This window comes from Protopterus annectens, chromosome 2.part2 (assembly GCF_019279795.1).
Source record: "Protopterus annectens isolate FY-2018-M chromosome 2.part2, PAN1.0, whole genome shotgun sequence".
NCBI classification, from domain to species: domain Eukaryota; kingdom Metazoa; phylum Chordata; order Ceratodontiformes; family Protopteridae; genus Protopterus; species Protopterus annectens.
This window is the reverse complement of record NC_056730.1, coordinates 322,811,276-322,832,111: the sequence shown is the minus strand read 5'-3', so window position 1 is coordinate 322,832,111 and position 20,836 is coordinate 322,811,276. Positions and strand designations below refer to the sequence as shown.

Below are 20,836 nucleotides of genomic sequence, written 5' to 3'. Positions count from 1 at the left end.
CATATTTAGACAGTAATCTGGCCTTTGGCCAAGGTAGTAAGAAAATCATTCAATATTGCCCAACTTATAAGTAAGGGCAAGGCATCCAGGTCCAAGGAAGTCATAGCAATACTTTATTTGGCCCTTAGAACCATCACTGAGTTTAATACCCCATTCGGCATGTACCTGACCAGACATATGCAACAGTTGGAACACATGCAAAGGTTTCTTACCAGGAAACTCTACGGTATAAACACATTGTCCTGTATGGATTACCTTAAAGGCCTATCTCTATACTCTGTCTCCTACAGGTTACTAAGAGGTGATCTATCCCTGGCATACAAGGCATCCTTGAATGCAGCTCTGATGGACCTTTTGCACACCTGCAAAATGAACAGCATCAGAATCATTACATCCAAGGATTTCATTAACCTTAACTCCAGAAGTATATCTAACAAACTTCCCCACTTGCATACACTCATCTCCCACCACTCCCCCGACATCCTGACAATAACCGAGACCTGGCTAAAACCCAGTACCCAGAGTGAAGAAATTCTCCCTCCAGGATATAACATCCTACGACAAGATAGACTAGGTAAAAAGGGAGGAGGTATTGCAATTCTCTATAAAAATACACTTACTGTACAGCCTCTGCAAATTCCCCTACCTAAATTTAATAACGCCGAAACCCTGGGCACTGTTCTACTCCTAAATAAGAATAAAAGTATCAACATACTCTGTGCCTATATCCCCCCAGGTAACAACTCCCCAACAATTGAAGACATCTTGCAATGGACTAATAAGAACCTCCCTCAAGAGACCATTCTATTAACAGACCTGAACCTAGATTGGCTAACTTGTAACTCCAAAAAACCCACTAACCATATCAATTTATATGTTTTTTCTCAACTCATAAATGAACCCACTAGAGTAGATAAAAAATCCCAAAAGAACTCATTACTGTATTGGACACTGGTAAACTACCCTGAACATTTATCAGACAGGCTGTTTACCAGATAGTCTAAGTGATCACCTCCTCACATTCCTCCTTCGTAAACACTCTAACATACCCAAACCCATAGTTATTAAAAAAGTCAGAGATTATCGCAATATTAACCCACATGATCTTAACAGTACCCTAAAGAAATGTAACTGGGAACCATTACGCACCCTTGAACTAGACCAAGCTGCTGACTATTTCAATAGTACTCTTACTTATATCCTTAACCTAATAGCCCCCATAAGAAAGATTAGAGCTAAAGTTAGCTTTGCTCCCTGGCTTAGTAGGTCCATTACAGCCTTACTAAAAACTCGAGACAAAGCATGGAAAACCTGGAAAAAAGATAAAACTACACTATCCAGACAAACCTACCAACAACTCAGGAATCAAGCTAAAAAACAAAATACTGAATAAGCAAAACCACTTCTTAAATATCCAAACCAAACACTCCAAAAAAACCAGAAGTTCTGGCATGCAATAAATTCACTATTAAAACCTGGAAAAACCACCACTCCAACTCCAGCTCCCACCTCCACTAATGATAATACTGACAAAGCCTCCCAATTTAACCACCACTTTACTGGATCAATCAAGACACTATCCACTCAACTATCTAAAAATAGCTACTCACCCCCACCAAAATTAACTACAGATACATCATCCTCTTTTATGCTCTCACCAGTTCCAACCTCCTCAATCAAAAAATATCTCTTAAAACTAATCTATCTATCTATCCCACAGATATGGAAAATTTCATATATTATTCCCCTTCATAAAGGTGGCAACTCTTATGATTTCTCTAACTATCGCCCCATTGCCATCTTGCCTCCCATATCTAAGATACTTGAGAAATGCATCCATTCCCAGGTCATGCACTTCCTAAATACAAATAACCTTCTCTCCAGCACACAGCACAGCTTCCGCCCACACCATAGTACAACTACCGCTCTTCTCTCTTTCACTAACCTGGTTAATAAACATAGAAATAATAATAACTTTGTATCTGCCACATTCCTAGACCTCTCAAAGGCCTTTGACATGGTCTCTCACCCCTGCTAATAGATTCTCTTACCTCCTTATCCTTTGCCCCCAACACTATTGCCTGGTTCAAATACTACCTCTCCAACAGACAGCAAGCTGTCAAATGGCAAGGCACACTATCACCCCTTCTTCCCACAACAATAGGCGTTCCCCAAGGCTCCATACTAGGTCCACTTCTTTTTTCTATTTTCACCAAAAATCTGCATACCTCTACTCAAAATGCCACACTCATACAGTATGCAGATGATTCCACCCTAATCTGCTCAGCCCCATCACTTACCACTCTTCAGCAACTCACCCAGGAATCATTTACCTCAGTGGAAAACTGGATCTCAAATATCCAACTTATCCTCAACCCCAATAAAACCAAACTACTCCTGTTCACCCCCAATAAATCACATAAACCTCCTCTTTCCTTCTCTATCACTTCCACAAATGGTACTGTAATCTCCCCTTCTCCACATACCAAACTCCTAGGCATTGAAATAGATAAACTCCACTTTGACATCCATATCTCACAAACCATCAAAAAAGTCCACAAAAAAAATGAGTACACTATATAGACACAACAACTTTCTTTCAGATCAGGCACAAGTCACCCTAGCCCAATCCCACCTACTGTCTACATTAATGTATGCAGCACCAATACTGACCCAAGTCAAAAAAACTGACCTTGACAAACTTGAGTCTTGTTATAATAAAGTGGCCAAGTTTGCTACCAGTTCCATCTACAGAACCCATCACTGCCTACCACTAAGGGAACTTCAATGGCTGGAATTCTCACAACTACTGACTTTCCACCAACTAGTCATCGCATATAATATTCTAAAATTCCCAGCACTAAAGCAACTAGTAACACACTATACAGCAAACCGTCCTCTTCGTTCTGCTGGTAAATCGCTTCTCTATATCTCCACAGCCAACAACACTGCAGGCAAAGCTCTTTTCTCACACTCTATAGCTAAATGCTGGAATAACCTCCCCTTAGCTGTGACCTCTGCTCCAAATACCTCACAATTCAAAAACAGGCTTAAACCATATCTTAGAGATTCATGGCTGTGTCCATGTACTACATAATACTATATCCATACTTCCTTCCTATTTTTTACCTCTGCGCACTCAATAAACATAACATCCTATACTGAAACCTATCTTTGCCTGTTACCATCTATGAAGTTTAACTTGTGTATGTATGTATATGATCATTTTTGTTTTTTTTTTTCTTCTCTTTTTTTTTTTCTCTCAGTGTAACTTTCTACTATAGAAAAAATGGTAATAATGTTTGTTGATAACAATGTTTTTGTATGTTATGTAAAGTTGTCTTTATGTGGAGCTTTTCTCCCTGGGCCTCCGCTGAAAATGGACCTCGTCCAGTCGGGACCATCCTGGTTAACAAATGTAAAATAAATAAATAAATAAATAAAATAAATTTTGCTTATGATATAAATAGCACATGTGAGTGAGGCAGATATCTGTCTCGGATGACCCCCCATGCTCTGGAACATGCTCCCCATCCATGTACAGCTTACTTAAGCATAACCATGACCAATGGATGGAAAGTCAGAAATTCACCCTAGGTTTAGTCCCCACATCTCTGACAGACAGAGGCAGACAGCAATGCCCAAACTAACATACCCCTCCACAAAACCTCTAGAAACTTCCTATCTTACTCCTTCCTAATAAATGCCCAAGATGCACAGGGACACAATTGGGTTGGATTGCATGGCTAGGCTTATAAAGGCCCTGGGAGTCAATAGTCTAGTAAGTAACAATCACACTCGTCCTTTCTTCTTGCCAGATACATGGCCATTACCAGAAACCAAAACCCCAATGCAAAACAAGGGTAGAAAACAGGAAGTGATTCCTCAGTGAGGTATTTCTTTATTTGCCAGATATTGGAATATCCAAGGGATGGTAAACAACTGAAAGTCATGCTGACACTGGAAATGTATGAATATGCTAACTAAAGACAAGAAAGTTCTAAAATGGTGTGTGCATAACAACCCACTTACACCAGCACATTCCCGCATAGTTACGGGTAGATGTATGCCATGCACATGGAAAGGAACCTGAGCTTTTGAGAAACTACCGGACAAGATGGAGGACACCTAGTGAAGAAGTTCCAGTAGTAAGGAATAAAGCAACATTGATCTAATGAGGAAATTATATCTTTTATTTACTAATCTAAAGAACTAGGTAGGGGTCCCAGATACAGAGTTCAGTCACTAATCAAGATGAAGGACTAGGCATTGCAGGTGGTTCTGTGTATGCATGCAGCACTACACTTTCCATTAAGCTTGTTCAATGGAAGCAGATAAAAAGGCCAAAAAGAATATCAGAAGCCCTCCACAGATAATATGACCAGCCAAGCCATACAACAAAAACTAAAAATTCTTAATGCCAAACAGTGCCCTGCATTGGTGATCAAATATAGCAGCACGAGAGGAAAAAAGTGGAGAAAAAGATGCACAGTAAATTATCAGAAGCCCATAACCCAGTCTCTGGCAAACAATTGGGTATTACTTAAGACATGCACACTGGCTCCATGACAAATCTACAAGTCAACAAAGAACAAAGTGAGCACTGTAGTTGGGTACCTTGCCTTTGTTCATTAAAAAAATGAAGGTGCAAATACATTTCAAATAGAAAATTTTAAAAAAAGCAAAAAAAAAAAAAAACTCAATTTTTAATAATAAGCAGGTAACACTAAATGTTGAATATAAAGCATAAAGAAGTCGAGACAAACCATGATCAAATGAAGTTATGTACTTGAAAAGTACAGTTTTGTACCTACCATAAATGTAGATGTTCGAGTGCTAATACAGCTGCAGTAATCACAGATGGGTTCTCTGCCGTCAGGCGGTCCCTCGGTCGGCCGAATTCCAAAGTCTTGGTCCGGCGTCGGTTGTTGTCGCTTTCTCTTCTGACGTCAGTGAGGCCAGAGTATATAAGACACAGCCGACGCCATGTTCTTCAGTCTTTCTTGCCCCAGATGTCAGGTGCCCCCAGAAGGAAGGCAATACATAAACTATGCTTATATGTATATATATACAAGCAATGCAATATAATCCAAAATAAGTGGTAGCAAGCAAATAAAACATAGCAGGATAACCCAGTCAGGTAGTATGAAGAGGTTGTTAGGCCCCATGCCTTTACCAAGTGGGGAAGGAGGGAGGGAAACCTGTACTGCAGCTGTATTAGCACTCGAACATCTACATTTATGGTAGGTACAAAACTGTACTATGTTCATCGTGCATACAGCTGCAGTAATCACAGATGGGTAGAGTCCCAAAGCTATGCACAGGGTGGTAGGTACTAGGAGGAACTGGGTTGAGCCAGAATGCCCTGCAAAACAGCAGTGGCAAAGCCTGCTCTTGTTCTGGAATATAAAGGCAGGTGGTAGTATTTTGTGAAGGTATGTACAGAACTCCAAGTGGCCGCCTCCAAAATATCTTTGGTAGGAACTCCTCTGAGGAAGGCTGTAGCGGTAGCTGTGGCCCTGGTGGAGTGTGATCTGATACCTGTAGGAACAGATTTCCCATGATAGGAGTAACAAAACCGTATGCAGTGGCCTATCCACTTTGAAATAGTCTGTTTTGTAACTGGCTTCCCTTGAGCCCCTACAGCATAGGACACAAAGAGTTGTTCTGATTTCCTGAAGGCCTTTGTTCTGTCCAAATAATAACGTAGCTGCCTATGGATGTCTAAGGAGTGTAGCAGCCTTTCCCCTTTGTTTTGAGGATTGGGGTAAAAGGTAGGTAGGTGTATGGCTTGATTTAAAGCTACCCTGGATACCACTTTAGGCATAAATGATGGGTTGGTACGAAGGGAAACCCTGTCCTGATGGAAAATGAGAAAGAGCTGCACCGCCATGAGGGCCTGTAGTTCAGAAACCCTACGAGCTGTAGTGATGGCCAGAAGGAAGGCTGTTTTCCAGGACAAATATTGCAAATCTGTTGAGGCAGCTGGTTCAAAAGGAGGCAATGTTAATTTTTCTAGTATGTAATTAAGATCCCAGGCTGGTATCGGTTGCTTCCTTGGTGGTCTGATATTCTTAGCCCCTCTGAGGAACTGTCGTAAGAGTGGGTGAGAAAATAAAGGAGGATCCATGTTGAATTCTGCAGAAATGGCTGAAGCATGGATTTTTATGGAAGAAAATGAAAGTCCACTGTTCAGCAGCTCGGCTAGGTACTGTAATACCTGAGGCAAGTTCAGTTTTCTAGGGTCCTGGCCTCTTTTCTCATTCCAAGAGCAAAACCGCTTCCATTTTGCGGAGTAAGCTTTTCTAGTAGATGGCCTTCTGGCTTCCAAAATGACATCCTGCACCTCCTTGGAGACTAGGGTCTGTTGTGGTGTTAAGGAATTTTCCATGCAGCGAGATTGAGTGTTTTCAGCTGACTGTGAAGAGTTTTGTAGCTGTGCTGAGTCAGCAGAAGAGGCATTAGAGGCAGGGACCAGGGAGGAGTATGTGTTAGGCTCCTCAGGAGTGGGTACCAGTGTTGCCTTGGCCAATCTGGAGCAATCAGTATCATCTTCGGTTTGTCTGTTCTTGCTTTCAAAAGCACCTTGGGCAGAAGAGGCAGAGGTGGGAATGCGTAAACTGTCCATGCTGTCCAACTGAATGAAAGGGCGTCCACTCTCCAGGCCTTTGGGTGAAAGGCCTTTGAACAAAACTTTTCCAATTGATGATTCCTGTGGGAGGCAAAAAGATCTATGTCTGGCCTCCCCATGCTTGGATTATTTCTGCAAACACCTGAGGATGTAACTTCCATTCGTGTGGATCTGTCATTTTTCTGCTTAGATTGTCTGCCAGTGTGTTTTCCAATCCTGGCAAGTACTGTGCTTGAAGTTCGATTTGTCTTTCCAGGGCCAAGTTCCAAAGAGTCATGGCTAGTCTGCACAAGGGGTATGAATGTGTTCCTCCTTGTTTGTTTATGTACCACATTACCGTGGTGTTGTCTGTTCTTATCAGTAATTGTCCTGGATGCAGGAAGTCCTTGAAAGCTGTAATTGCATTTATTACTGCTAGCATTTCTTTTTGATTGATGTGAAGGTGCTTCTCTTTTTGGGACCATTTTCCCTGAATGCACCTGTCCGTCATGTGCGCCCCCCAGGCGTAGTCTGAGGCGTCTGTGGTAATGACTTGCTTTGCTTGAGGCTTGCAGAATGGGAGGCCTGTGTTTGCTTGACATGCTTGGGCCCACCATAGAAATTCCTTTTGCAAACATGGAATTATTGGTATTATTGTTTCCAAACTCTGACTGTGTTGAGACCATAGGTTTTTTAGGTACCATTGAAGTTTCCTCATATGCAGCTTTGCAAATGGGGTTAAAAGAATGCAAGATGCCATGAATCCCAGAGCCTGCAGGATTTTCCTTGCAGTAAGCCTGGTACTTTTTGCTAGTATTTTGAAGTACTGAGATAGTTGCCCCTGTTTTTCTGGCGTTAGGTAGGCCATCTGGGTGTTTGTGTCCAAGTTGGCACCCAGGAAAGTTATTTTCTGAGATGGTGTTAGCCTTGATTTCTCTTTGTTGATTGTATATCCCAGAGAAAGCAGTAACCGTGTCACATATGCCAGATGTTCCAGAAGTATGTTCTTGCTGTCCGCTTGGATCAGGCAGTCGTCCAGATAAGGGTAAATTTGTATCCCTTGAAGTCTGCAGTAGGCAATCACTGATGCCAGGCACTTTGTGAATACTCTGGGCAGTAGATAAGCCAAAGGGCAATGCAGAGAATTGATAGTGGATTGAACCTGCAAGAAATCTGAGGTATCTTCTGCAGCTTTGTCTGATTGGGACATGCAGGTATGCCTCCTTGAGGTCCAATGTTACCAGCCAAAACTCCTTGCCCAGCATGGGAAGAAGCTGCTGTAATGTGAGCATCTTGAATTTTGGTACGAGTAGAAATGTGTTTAGGATGGATAAGTCCAAAATGGGTCTCCAGTCGGTTCCTTTCCTTGGTACCAGAAAAAGTCTTGAATAAAACCCTTGACCTTGTTGGTGAGTAGGTACCTCTTGAATAGCTCTCATGTTTATGAGCTTTGAAATTTGCAGTTGTGCCTCTGCCCTTTGATTTTGTGGCAGGTTTGGCATGCCTCTCATTTTTGGAAGAGTGTGAAAGTGAAATTTGTAGCCTCTGTTTATAATGTCCAAGATCCATTTGTCTGTTGTGACAATATGCCAATTGCTTGCAAATAATGCTAGTTTCCCTCCCAAAGGTGCTGCCAGCTGAGACATGCTTGGCATGGAGATGAGGGAGTCATTGGTTTTGCTTCCTGTATTGTTGTGCACTGTCTTCGCCACCTCTTGGAGCTGGAGTTTGCCATTGTCGGCCTCTATATGATCCTTGTGATTGCCCTCTGCCCCTTGTGCGTCTGTATCTACCTCTTTGGGGCTTGTCAGTGGTTGGAAAGGACCAGTTTTTTGAAAGCCAATTTCTGCTAAAACGTGGTGGTTGGACCTGTAAGAAGGCTTTGACAGTTTGCATAGATTTGGCTTTTTCTTCCATTTTCCATAGTATCTCCTCAGCATTAGTACCAAACAGCACATCCTTTTGTAAAGGAGCATCTAGAAGTTTAGCTTTCACATGATCAGGTAAATTTTGTTCCCTAAGCCAGGCATGTCTGCAAATGACTGATCCTGCAGCCGCCGCTCTACTTGAGGCCTCTAGGGCATCATAACCACATTGTAAGGTGTGTTTACCCACTTGTTCTGCACTATGCATCATATCCTGTAACTCCTTTAAATCTGGTTGTTCAGGTTGAGACATTTTGTTCCTTAATTGTGATAACAGGAACTGTTGATATTTAAGCATATGAAACTGACAATTTAAAGCCCTCGTGGCTAGGGTGGCCGAGGTATATACCTTTTTACCCCACCTTTCTAAAGATCTTGATTCCCTTTCTGCAGGAAGTGGGTTCTTGGCAGTGGAGGCCTTCAATCCCTTGGGGTCTTGTGAAATGGTTTCAGGGTCAGCATTATGGTTTTTGAAGAGAAATTGGTGAGAGCTGGGTACTCTGTAATACCTATCAGGTTTGACTGGTGCAGGAGGCAGAGAATCAGGGTTAAGACAAGCCTCCGAATAGACATCATCCAGTATGTCCAAAACAGGGGGTATAGCCAGAGGTCTGTGTTGAGGTAACAAAAGAAATTCCCTAAGTCTTTTCTTGGAATCTGAAAAGTCTTGGCCTTCCCAATGGAAGTGTTCCCTCAAGGTGTGTAAGGTTTCCCCAAAGGAAAAATCCTCAGGGGGGGGATACAGACGGAATGGACTGTTCTGCATCCGAATCCTCAAAAGGAGAGTAAGAGTGTTCCTCTGCATCAGACTGTTCTGATAAAATGGATCCCTGATCAGAAGAGGGAGAATCTTCCTCCACTCTGGGTCTCTTGTCTGGAGGGGGTTGAGAACCTCTGATAAGAGTAATTAAATCCTCAGCCATTTTAAGCATCTGTTTTTTAGGCATGGGACCTGGAGGTGGGCCCTGTGCAACAGGCCTTGTGGGATGCCTGGCTGCTTTGGATTTAGTAAAGGCCTTAATTGAAAAAGAAGATGAGGGCCTAAATACACCATGGGTGGAGGTGGACCTGTCCACATTAGTAGGCTCAACATTAGCTGAGGCTTCGGTTGTAGTCTGGGAAAGGGCCGAGGACCCAGCGGTCTCGGGTACAGAGGACACCGCCAAAGGAGTGTCGTCGGTAGTCAGGGACTGCAAAGGCGTCTCGCTGAGAACCGGACCACGTATAGCCTGTTTTGGCGTGGTGTCGGCAGGGACCACGGGCCTCGCGTGTCGGTCCTTTTCCTTGTGTTTTTTGGATAAAACGGTAGTCTGAGTGTCCGACGACATTTTATAATCAAAAGCTTTACCAAAGTAGTGCTGGGCGAACTCCGCCCGATGCTTAATAGTGCGTTTATTTAAGGTAGCGCAAAAGCGACAGCCCGAGACGTCGTGGTCTGGGCCCAAACAAGGTATGCAGAGGGAATGGAAGTCCTTATGCGGTATTTGCTTCCCACAAGAAATACAATTATTAACTTTTTCTGACATCGGTCTGAGGCAAGAAAAGTTTCCCCAACGGGGTACTTAGCTTTAATGAAGACTTCGGTTTCCAAAATATTCGTAATTCAGGAGCTGGCCGACCGGCACTTGCGAACTGCTTCTGCTTCGGGCACCGCGCGGCAAAAAAGACTGAAGAACATGGAGTCGGCTGTGTCTTATATACTCTGGCCTCACTGACGTCAGAAGAGAAAGCGACAACAACCTACGCCGGACCAAGACTTTGGAATTCGGCCGACCGAGGGACCGCCTGATGGCAGAGAACCCATCTGTGATTACTGCAGCTGTATGCACGATGAACATCTGTGTTCTAATAATTATTCACTCCAATGGGAATAATACTTTCAGCTATTGCCAGCCCATCACATGATGCACATGCGCACTATGGTCCATGTCATACAGCACCCACCAATCTACAGGATGAGGAAGGAAACCAGAAACACTAGTGAAAACTCACAAAGACAAAGGGAAGACGTGCAAATTCTGCACACAGAAAGCTCCTCAGTAAGAAACCAATCTGAAGAAAACTGTAAATTTGTACAATAACATAAAAAATAAAGGTGCCTACTATACCCAACTCTAATCCCAAAGCACAAATACTACTGTTTAAAATAAAGGCTATGAAGAGGCAACATAAAATCCAAGTAACACATTACAAAACTGCTTATGTGGAATTACTGCCTTACTCCCTTTAAACAATGTAGTGCATGGATATAATAGGAAAAACACTGAAGCTCAGACATATGCACCAGTTAACAAAAAGGCTCAAATGTTCACTGATACTGCACAGATGTTTTTCTCTTGCAGTTATTTTGTGTCTAACTGCTAAACTGTTTGCCAAAATATAAAAATAAAATAGTCATCTGATAACAGAGTAAACTGACTGATCTTCCTTAACCTTTTCAGCCATGATCCAGGCAGAAAGAGAAAGAACAAAGGCAAATGTTATATGAAAGGTCAATTTAGAGTAGTAAGTCAATCATTATCAGGTGTCTAAGAGGTGAGAGCAAATCAGAGAATTCAGAGGACAACAACATGTTCAAATTAAGAATATAAAGACCACAACAACCGTAAATGGGGACCAAGAAGAAATTCCTCATCCTGAAGTTGTGAGATACAAACATTGATAATTCTAACACCCTGTAAGAGGTTAGCTCTGAATGCTAATTTTGGAGGTGGAAAGTTTGGCCCTTGTCAAGAAGTACTGACGATAAGTTTGATAAATGTGTGCTGTGGGGGTGACCATAGACAACAAGCACTGAAAAGGAATGCAGACGGTAGACAGGTGACCCTGGACAGCAAGCAACGAATGAGAAGTTATGTACCTACCATAACGTTCCATGTTAGTTGTCTTCTCTCGCCTTCTTTCTTGCTGGATGGGTTCGGAGCCGATCCTCGGCTCCGACTCGGCCACTTACTAAAGCTCGAGAGCTAATTTTACCGGCTCGAGGCAACCCTATATCCCATGATGCAAGGCGATAACTACCCAGATCTCGTTTGGTAGCTAAGGAAAAATTATGCAATATATTCCTCCAACTGGAGAGGAGGAGGAAGAGGTAATAATTCTTCGAAAAGGACCAACTTGATTTAGTGACACTAGTAAGCTAATTAGCTGGCAAAACTGGATCTGGACTCTTCAAGGAAGAGGAACAATCTTCTCGGTCTGACCAGGCTAGGGGGATGGTGGGAGGGACACAAGAAAGAAGGCGAGAGAAGACAACTAACATGGAACGTTATGGTAGGTACATAACTTCTCAATGTTAAGTTGTCAATCTCGCCTTCATTCTTGCTGGATGGGACCGCGTCCCTAGCACCTTTATCCTGGGTGGCTCAATGGAACAGACTCTTGAGAACGGTGGAACCAAAATTTGCTCGGTTTCTGGAGGCCAAGTCCAATTTGTAATGCGAAACAAAGGTATGAGGAGAGGCCCATGTGGCTGCTGCATAAATAGTGTCTATTGGAAGTCTAGCCTGAAAAGCTGTAGATGTAGCTAGTGCTATGATTGAATGGGGGCTTTTGGCCTAGAAGTCAACTCTTTACCTCTGAGTTGATAAATGCATGTAATCACAGAAGACAGCCACCTAGATAGGGTTACCTTGGATACCGGAAGGCCTTTCCTGTTCTCTGCATAGGATAAAAACAGTTGATCAGATTTCCTAAATTGTTTGGTTCTGTCCAGATAATATCTGAGTTGGCGGTGAACATCGAGATAATGTAGTTTGGGAAAAAAACTGGAAGATCAATAGATTGATTTAAGTTAGTCTGCGATGCCACTTTGGGTAAGAAAGACGGATTAGTCCTTAGAGAAACTCTGTCTTTGTGGAAGATTAAGTAGGGAGGACGAATGCAGAGGGCATGAAGCCCAGATACTCTTCTGGCAGAAGTAATGGCGACCAGAAAGAGTGTCTTCCAAGAAAGAAATTTCAATGAACAGGTAGCCGCAGGTTCAAAGGGGGGAAGAATCAAGGATGTTAAGATTAAATTTAGATCCCACTGTGGTGGGGGGTCTCTAATCGGAGGCTTAAGTAAAAATATACCTTTAAGGAATGCCTTGCAAAGTTTATGTGACATGATGTTGTGGTCCAACAAGCCGATATGAAAATTTGAAATGGCTGCCAACTGAACTTTTACTGTGGAGGAAGAAGATCCTGAGTGAAAAATTTCGGCTAGGAAGTCCAAGACCGAATGAATTGGAGCTGTAAAGGGATCTATGTTCCTAGCTTTTGCCCAGAAGGAGAAACGTCGCCATTTACTAGTATAAATCCTTCTGGTGGAAGATTTAAGGGAAGCTACTATGATATCTTGGACGGGATTAGAAATCATAGGAAGCCTGGCTAGGGACGGAAGTGGAGCAACCAAGCAGTGAGGTTGAGAGAAGGTATGGATTGGTGCAGCTGCCCCGACTGGTGGGTCAGAAGATCTGGAACCGGGTCCAGATGCCATGGCTGTACCAAAAGATAATGATGCAGAAACGGAAACCATATCTGTCGAGGCCAATAAGGGGCAATGAGAATCATCTTGGCTCTCAAGGCGGTTGCTTTCTGAATTACTTGTGGTATTAGAGGAAAGGGAGGAAAGGCATAGAGAAGTCCCCGGGGCCAATCTTGGATTAGAGCGTCTCTGGGGGGATGGCCTGGAAGGGGGAAGAGGGAGAAGAAGTCGGGGCATTTGCTGTTTTGGGATGTAGCAAAAAGATCGCAGCAAGGAAGGCCCCACTTCTGAAAAATCTCTTCCGTCACAGATTGTTTGAGAGACCACTCGTGAGGCATGAGAATAGCTCTGCTCAACCTGTCCGCTATGATGTTGGACTTCCCGGGGATATGCGTTGCTATCAGAAACCGCTGTGATGAGATTGCCCACTGCCAAAGTCGGAGTGCCTCTCGACACAGGGGATAGGACTTGGTTCCGCCCTGCTTGTTGATATACCACACTACGGACATATTGTCCGTTTGGACTGCAATAGTCCCCAGGGGAAGAGAGTAGTGGAGGGCTTGCAACGTTAAAAGCACTGCTCTCATCTCCAGGACATTTATATGCAGGTGGCATTCGAGAGGTTGCCAAGTGCCATGGACCATCCTGCCCTGATAATGCCCGCCCCCACCCGATCAGGGAGGCGTCTGATGTAACCGTGGCGACCGGGGAGGGAGGAACAAAGGGTCTGCCCTGATGGACTTGAGGGGACAATATCCACCAGGTCAGATGCCTTTTGCAAGTTGGAGTTATCATGACCCTGTGACGCATTGGAAGTCGTTGAAAGGACCATTGGGCGAACAGCATCCACTGTAGGAGACGCATGTAAAAGCGGGCAAGGGGAAGAAGTGTTATGGCGGCCGCCATAAGACCTAAAACTTTCAGGACAAACCTGGCCTGAATTTTGTCGCTCTGGAGAATCACATGGACGTGGTTTTGAATATCCAAGATCCTTTGGTCTGTTAACTTTGCTGAAAGTTGTACGGTATCCAAATTGGCGCCTATAAAGGTAATAGATTGACAAGGCGACAAGGCAGATTTTTCGAAATTTATAGAGATCCCTAGCCCTCTGCAAATGTGAATGGTGTAATCTCTAGCTTGGAGAAGTTGATGCCTGGTGGTGGCAGTGAGGAGCCAGTCGTCTAGATATGGAAACACCTGGAATCCTTGACGTCTCAGGTGAGCCGTAACCGCTGCCATACATTTGGTGAACACTCTGGGGGCTGTAGTGAGTCCAAATGGCAGGGCTCTGAATTGGAAGTGACTGGACCCCAGCCGAAAGCGGAGAAACCTTCTGGAGCGCCTATGAATTTTGATGGGATAGTACGCATCCTGAAGGTCCACCGAGCACATCCAATTGTCCTTGCCCAGAAAGGGTAGAATGGACTGAAGCGTGACCATCCGGAATCTTGTTTTCTTTTCAAACTTGTTTAGTTTGCTGAGATCTAATATTGGTCTCCAGTCCCCTGTCTTTTTTGGTACTAAAAAGAACCTTGAGTAGATTCCGGATCCTATTTGGTCTGCTGGGACTGGCTGGATGGCTCTTTTTGCTAGCAGCTTTGATATTTCTGGTACTGCTAGTTCCCTTAGACCGGGTGGAACATCTGGAAGGGTTCCCTTTTGCTGAATTGGGGTTTGGATAAAGGGAATTTTGTAACCCTCGGATATGATCGACTGTACCCATTTGTCTTGAGAAAGGGAAAGCCAGGCTTTTGGGTACAGCGATAATCTTCCCCAGACTGCCTCCGAAGGTGGACAATCGGGCAACACCTCAGGGATGCTGGAAGGGTTTGTCAGAGAGAGGCTCCCTGCTACCCTGATTCTGCGGACCTCCTCTGCCCCTAGGGCGGCGTCTGTTATTGTTACCCCCTCTGCCTCTGGGGGTAAACTGACCTCGTGCGTCAGGCGTGACTCCTTGAGATTTGCGGAACCACATTTTCCCTCCCTTCTGACCTTTTGGGAAAGGTCTTGAAGGGGTGGAGAAACGGACTCCTACGGCAGAAAGAGTCTTGCCATCTTGTTCGCATCTAGTCAAGGTGTCTTTCACTTGAGGTCCGAACAAGGTCGAACCATCAAAGGGAGAGTTTGTGAAGGACGCCTTGAAGGGGTCTGCAAAATTACAAAGTCGCATCCAGGAGTGACGCCTTAAAGCCACTCCTGTGCCTGCGGCTCTACTCGCTCCATCGGCTGCATATGAAATGAGCCGCATGGAGGAGTTTACTATAGAGTTTAGGGTTCCTAGCTGTGAGTTAATCTTGTCCTGGGACCCAGCAGCTGACGGATCCTGTAAAACTTCTCCCAACTCTTTAAGAACATCTCTTTGAAGGCAGGTGAAGTGACACAAGTAATTCAGCGACCGCATGGCAAAGGTCGCTGAAGAAAATATCCGCTTGCCGTACCTATCCATAGTCCTGGAATCCTTGTTAGGAGGATGGACAGGTACTGAAGGATCAGCTAGTTCCTTCTTGGTGGTTGCAGCCACCACCATGGCATCAACCGGGACACCTTTTGTCAAAAATTGCCTATCAGGTGGGGCCGTGATGAATTTAGAAGGCCTCCGAGGAGTGGGTTCCACCGAATCCGGGGCCATCCACGCCTTGCGAGCCACCACGTCCATAAGAGGGTCGAAAGGCGGAGACACCCAGGAGGTGGAGGGTCGAGAACCGAACGCCTCCAGGTATAGCAACTCATCCTCGGAAGGATTAAGGGAAGGCCAGTTCCCCCTCTGCTTAAGGAGTTCAAGGATGTCTGAGAAAGAGACATCCTCAGAGGGGGACCTTGGGGATCCCTCAGACTCATCCAAGTCAGTATCGGATTTAATAGACTCAGGGGAGTCTAGATGTTTCCTCTTACATGTCCTCTTACGCGGAGGCTCACCTGACGGGTCAGGAGAAGCCTCGGAAGAGGAAGATATTCCCAGTGGGGAAACCTGAGGCGTTGGATCTCTGGGTCCGGGAGCAAGAGAGTGGGAAGAGACGTCAGCAGGCACTGTAGTGGGAGGAGCTGATGGAACTGACCGTTGACTACGCCCTGGGGCTAGTACACTCCTCATCACCTCGAAGGCTCCCCCATCAGAGAGACCAGAAGGCTCCCGCTCCGAAGAGATAGGAACCCCAGGCCGCACCGACAGGGATGGCTCCAAGGCTGATGGGGCTGAGCTCACCAGCGCCGAAGCTCCGAGAGGGAGAACGGGGTCGGACAAGGGTCCGATGCCACTCGCCCCCTCGGAGCCGACGAGAGAGACCAGACGCCCGGATCCCTCCAATGAAGGCATCAAGGAGGAAATCGGAGCAGATGACGGAGCCGAAGGAAGGTGTGGTATCGGCTCCGAAGTCACAACAGTCACGGCTCCAAGGAGCTCCAGCTCCGAGCTCTGTAAGAGAGTCGAAGGAGGAATGTTAGGTGGATGTGTAATAGCTACCGTCTGTTGAGACGGGCTATGGAGCATTTGGGCCAATGCCTGAGACTTTAATAGTCTACTCACCACTCTCTCAAGGTCGTGGTCGGACAGCCTGGACGACCGAGAAGACCGGCTCCGATGGCTCAGCTCCGAGAGCAGGGGTGATCTCGGAGCCGAATGTATCGACTCCAACGAGGGGGATCTTGATCTCTTTCTTGAGATAGGAGAAGCCGAAGGAGCCGAGGATACGTCGGCTCCAACCGGAGCCGACACTGAGTGCCCAGATATAGCAGTATCGGCGCCGGATGGAGCCGATACTGTAGCTTGTGACATAGAAGGATCGTCTCCGGCCGGAGCCGATCTCGTCACAGAAAACGAACCAGTAGCCGATGGCTTAGGGCTTGGAGCCGAAGGCTTAACTGGTTTCGAGGGCTTCCGGAGCCGACTTAGTCGGGAGCTCTCAGGCTTTAATAAGCCCCTCAGTATTAATTTATTTCTGCGCTCCTGCAGGACTCTTGGGCTGAAGGCATGGCAGACAGCACAAGAGTCCTGCAGGTGCAGAGGTCCCAGGCAGTAAACACAAGAAGTGTGACCGTCTGTCAGAGACATCTTCTGACAGCACGAGTCACACTTCTTGAAGCCTGAGACCTTTGTGTCCTTCGACATAACTGTGTCGAGTAACACTAAGTGACAAAAACACAGACACACACACAATAAACACCCAATCCAATAAAATTAAAACAGGGATAGAAACACACTCAAACACCACACAGAATCCCTGACAAAAATTAGGAAAGGGGGGGGGGGGCTTAAGGCCTAACTTAGAGGATGGGATAAATAACTGGAAAAATAGGGAACACTAATGGGAAAAAAGGTTAAACTAATCGTTAAGAGTTTACACAACAACGGTAGTGACTAAAACTAAAGGGGAGCGACTAAAGGTCTGAAATTTGAAAAAACTTACCAGAGCCGGTAAAAAGAGCACCTCGCAAGCGAAAGCAGCAAACGAGATCTGGGGAGTTATCGCCTTGCATCATGGGATATAGGGTTGCCTCGAGCCGGTAAAATTAGCTCTCGAGCTTTAGTAAGTGGCCGAGTCGGAGCCGAGGATCGGCTCCGAACCCATCCAGCAAGAATGAAGGCGAGATTGACAACTTAACATCATGAATTTTAAGAGGTGAGAAGAGAAGAACCTGAGTAACATGCAATGAAAAATATGAGAGGTGGTGCAACTACAGTACAGCTATTAGTGAGGGAAAGTCCCAAAGATTGCATTTTGCAAATCTGGTGGAGAAATTTTGAAATTTAGTCAAGGTGCAAGGATATTTCAGACAGTAAAATCCAGACTTGTACCACTGGCAGTTAGTAACACTTCTGGATAAAACTTTCAGAATGCGTATCTCATGGGTCTATGTCATGAACACTGAGGTGTCCCTGTGTAGTTCCATCTTAATAAGAGATTTTGTGTAACAATACTATGGCATATAGAGGTAAAGCCCAAATATAACCTAGACAACCCAGGATCAACTAGTGATCTAGATGCTAAGGGAGCTGACCAAGGAAATGGGACTAAGAAAATTAAAGAATACAGCTGCCTCAGGTCACTGCAATACTGACACCCGGTGAAGGGAAGCTCCAGCAGGAGGCAGCAACAAGGCCAAGAACGTGTGCTCAGTCTAAGTGGCACAATGCAGAGCAGCCAGTACTTGCTGGGTTTGTGGAAGCACAAACTTGTGTCACTGGGCCAACACTGCAGATGATGCCTTAGCAGTGCACATACCAAGCTCCAACAGGGAGGAGCTACAGACCAAATTTCTGATCCTTGAAGAGATGACAGTCTCTCTAGTGGTGGACACTCACTACCACCACTGGGTGAACAGCCATAGGAAGAAGGGAGAATAAATTGTATGGGCAGTTGACTGAGGGGAGGTTGATGGTTAGCAGCAGTGATTCAAGTAAAGAAAAAGTGCAAGGGGAGGGGGGTTAATTTATCACTAACAGTAAAAATAAAAAAAAAAGAAGTTATGTACTTACCATAACATTCCATGTGAGTTGTTCCTTTCATCTTCATTCTTACTGATGGGTTCAGAGCCACTCCCTCGGCTCCGAGTCAGCCAAATTGCAAAGCTCGAGGTCTCCAAACAGTTTGAGGCCGAAACCCTATCCCATGATGCTCCTCTACTTCCCTCAGATCTTGTTTGCTGCCACCTAGTAACATACTCAGAGTAAAATACCAAACTCATATTTCTAGTAACCAGTGAAAGGAAAAAAAAACTCCTCAGAAAAGACCAAAACAGGCTGAAAGAAACAACTCTCGAACTTCCAGGCATTGGTTGGGGGTAGGAGGGTGGTTGTAAGAATGAAGGCGAGAGGAACAACTCACATGGAACATTATGGTAAGTACATAACTTCTTTATGTGAAGTTGTTCAATCTCATCTTTATTCTTACTGATGGGTAGCGTCCCCAGCACCACAATCTTGGGTGGCTCACGGGAGTACATGTGTAAGGACAGCAGAAGCCCTGACCCTAGAGATCTTGAATACTTTGTAATAAGTGATGAAGGTATGTGGCTTTGACCATGTGGCTGCCACACAAATAGAATCTATTGGTAGCCTAGCGAAAAAGGCTGTAGAAGTAGAGACAGCTCTAGCGGAGTGAGCTTTAACTTTGTTCTCGAAGGGAATATATGCAGAACTATAAATAAAGGATATGCAGTCCGAAAGCCACTTAGATAAGGTAGGTTTGGAAACTGCGGCACCCTTCTTGGAATCTGAAAATGACACAAACAGCTGGTCAGACTGTCTATGGTCTTTTGTCCCGTCTAAACAGAAACAAAGTTGTCTGTGAACATCAAGCTTGTGAAGCATATTCTCCAATTGATTAGTATGATTAGGAATGAAAACTGGCAATTCAATGGTTTGATTAAGGTTGGATTCTGAGCAGACCTTTGGTAGGAAAGAAGGGTTTGTTCTGAGGGAAACTATCTTTGTGGAATATCAAATATGGATGCCTTACCAATAGGGCCTATAATTATGAAACTCTGCGCGCAGAGGTGATAGCCACTAGGAAAATAGTTTTCCACGAAAGGAATTTCAATTCACAGGAAGATGCCGGTTCAAATGGAGAAAGAATAATCTTCGACAGAACAAGATTTAGATTCCATAGAGTAGTGGGGGATCTAACAGGAGGCCTCAAATGTATTGCACCCTTTAGAAAGGCCTTCGCCATTGTATGAGACATGACATTGTCCCCTAGTTCACCAATATGAAAATTTGATATAGCAGCCAGTTGAACTCGAATAGTTGCTGCTGTGGCCCCTTCATTAAATAGTTTGGTCAAGAATTCCAATATATCTGCCATCGAAGCCAGGAATGGATCAATGTTGCTCTGCCTAGCCCATATTGAAAATCTCCTCCATTGGCTAAGGTAAAGTTTTCTAGTTGAGGATTTATGGGAGGACAATAGTATATGTTGAGCTTCTGCGGACAGATTTTGGAACCTGGCTATTCTTGGAATTGGAGCAGCCACGCTGTCAGTTTGATGGACTGTAGAGAAGGGTGAAGAGCTCCTGAAGAGTTAGAAGGTCCAGCACTGGGTCTGGGATCCAGGGCTCTTCCAAAAGATGAGGCTTCAGTAAAGGGAAAGTACAGTTTTGTACCTACCATAAATGTAGATGTTCGAGTGCTCATACAGCTGCAGTCATAACAGATGGGTTATCCTGCCGTCAGGCGGGTCCTCGGTCGGCCGAATTCCAAAGTCTAGGTCGGGCGTCGGTTGTCGTCGCTTCTTCCCTGACGTCAGAGCGCCTGGGGTATAAAAGAGGCAGCCGACGCCATTTTCTTCAGTTTTTCTTGCCCCAGATGTCAGGTGCCCCCAGAAGGAAGGCAAACATAATGTTATGCAAAGATGCAATGTTGATAAATCAAAAACAGTAGTTGCAAGCAAATACACCATAAAAGAATACCCCAAAAAGGTTATATGAAAAGTGTTTGTCATAAGGCCTGTCCTAAGAGGGGTTGGAGGGAGGGAAACCTGGACTGCAGCTGTATGAGCACTCGAACATCTACATTTATGGTAGGTACAAAACTGTACTATGTTCATCATGCATACAGCTGCAGTCATAACAGATGGGTAGAATCCCAAAGCTAAGTAAGGGTGGTAGGCACTAAGTGGAACTAGGAGGGGCTAGGATGCCCTGCAGGACTGCTGTGGCAAAGCCCGCTCTAGATTTTGAGTATAGTGGGAGGTGATAGTGCTTGGAGAAAGTGTGCACTGAACTCCAGGTGGCTGCTTCCAAAATGTCCTTGGTAGGGACCCCCCTGAGGAAGGCTGCAGAGGTAGCTGTGGCTCTGGTGGAGTGGGATCTGATGCATGCAGGCACAGTTTTTCCATGA

At 44.9% G+C, this 20,836-nt stretch overlaps 1 protein-coding gene across 1 annotated transcript in view; it reads right to left on the bottom strand.

Moving 5' to 3' along the window:
• The window catches only part of PPIP5K2 (diphosphoinositol pentakisphosphate kinase 2), a 3,486,936-nt gene that overhangs the window by 3,259,338 nt on the left and 206,762 nt on the right, over nt 1-20,836 (bottom strand). The window contains 1 exon segment of the mRNA XM_044063880.1: nt 12,167-12,183. Coding sequence (XP_043919815.1) covers nt 12,167-12,183 — 17 coding nt within the window.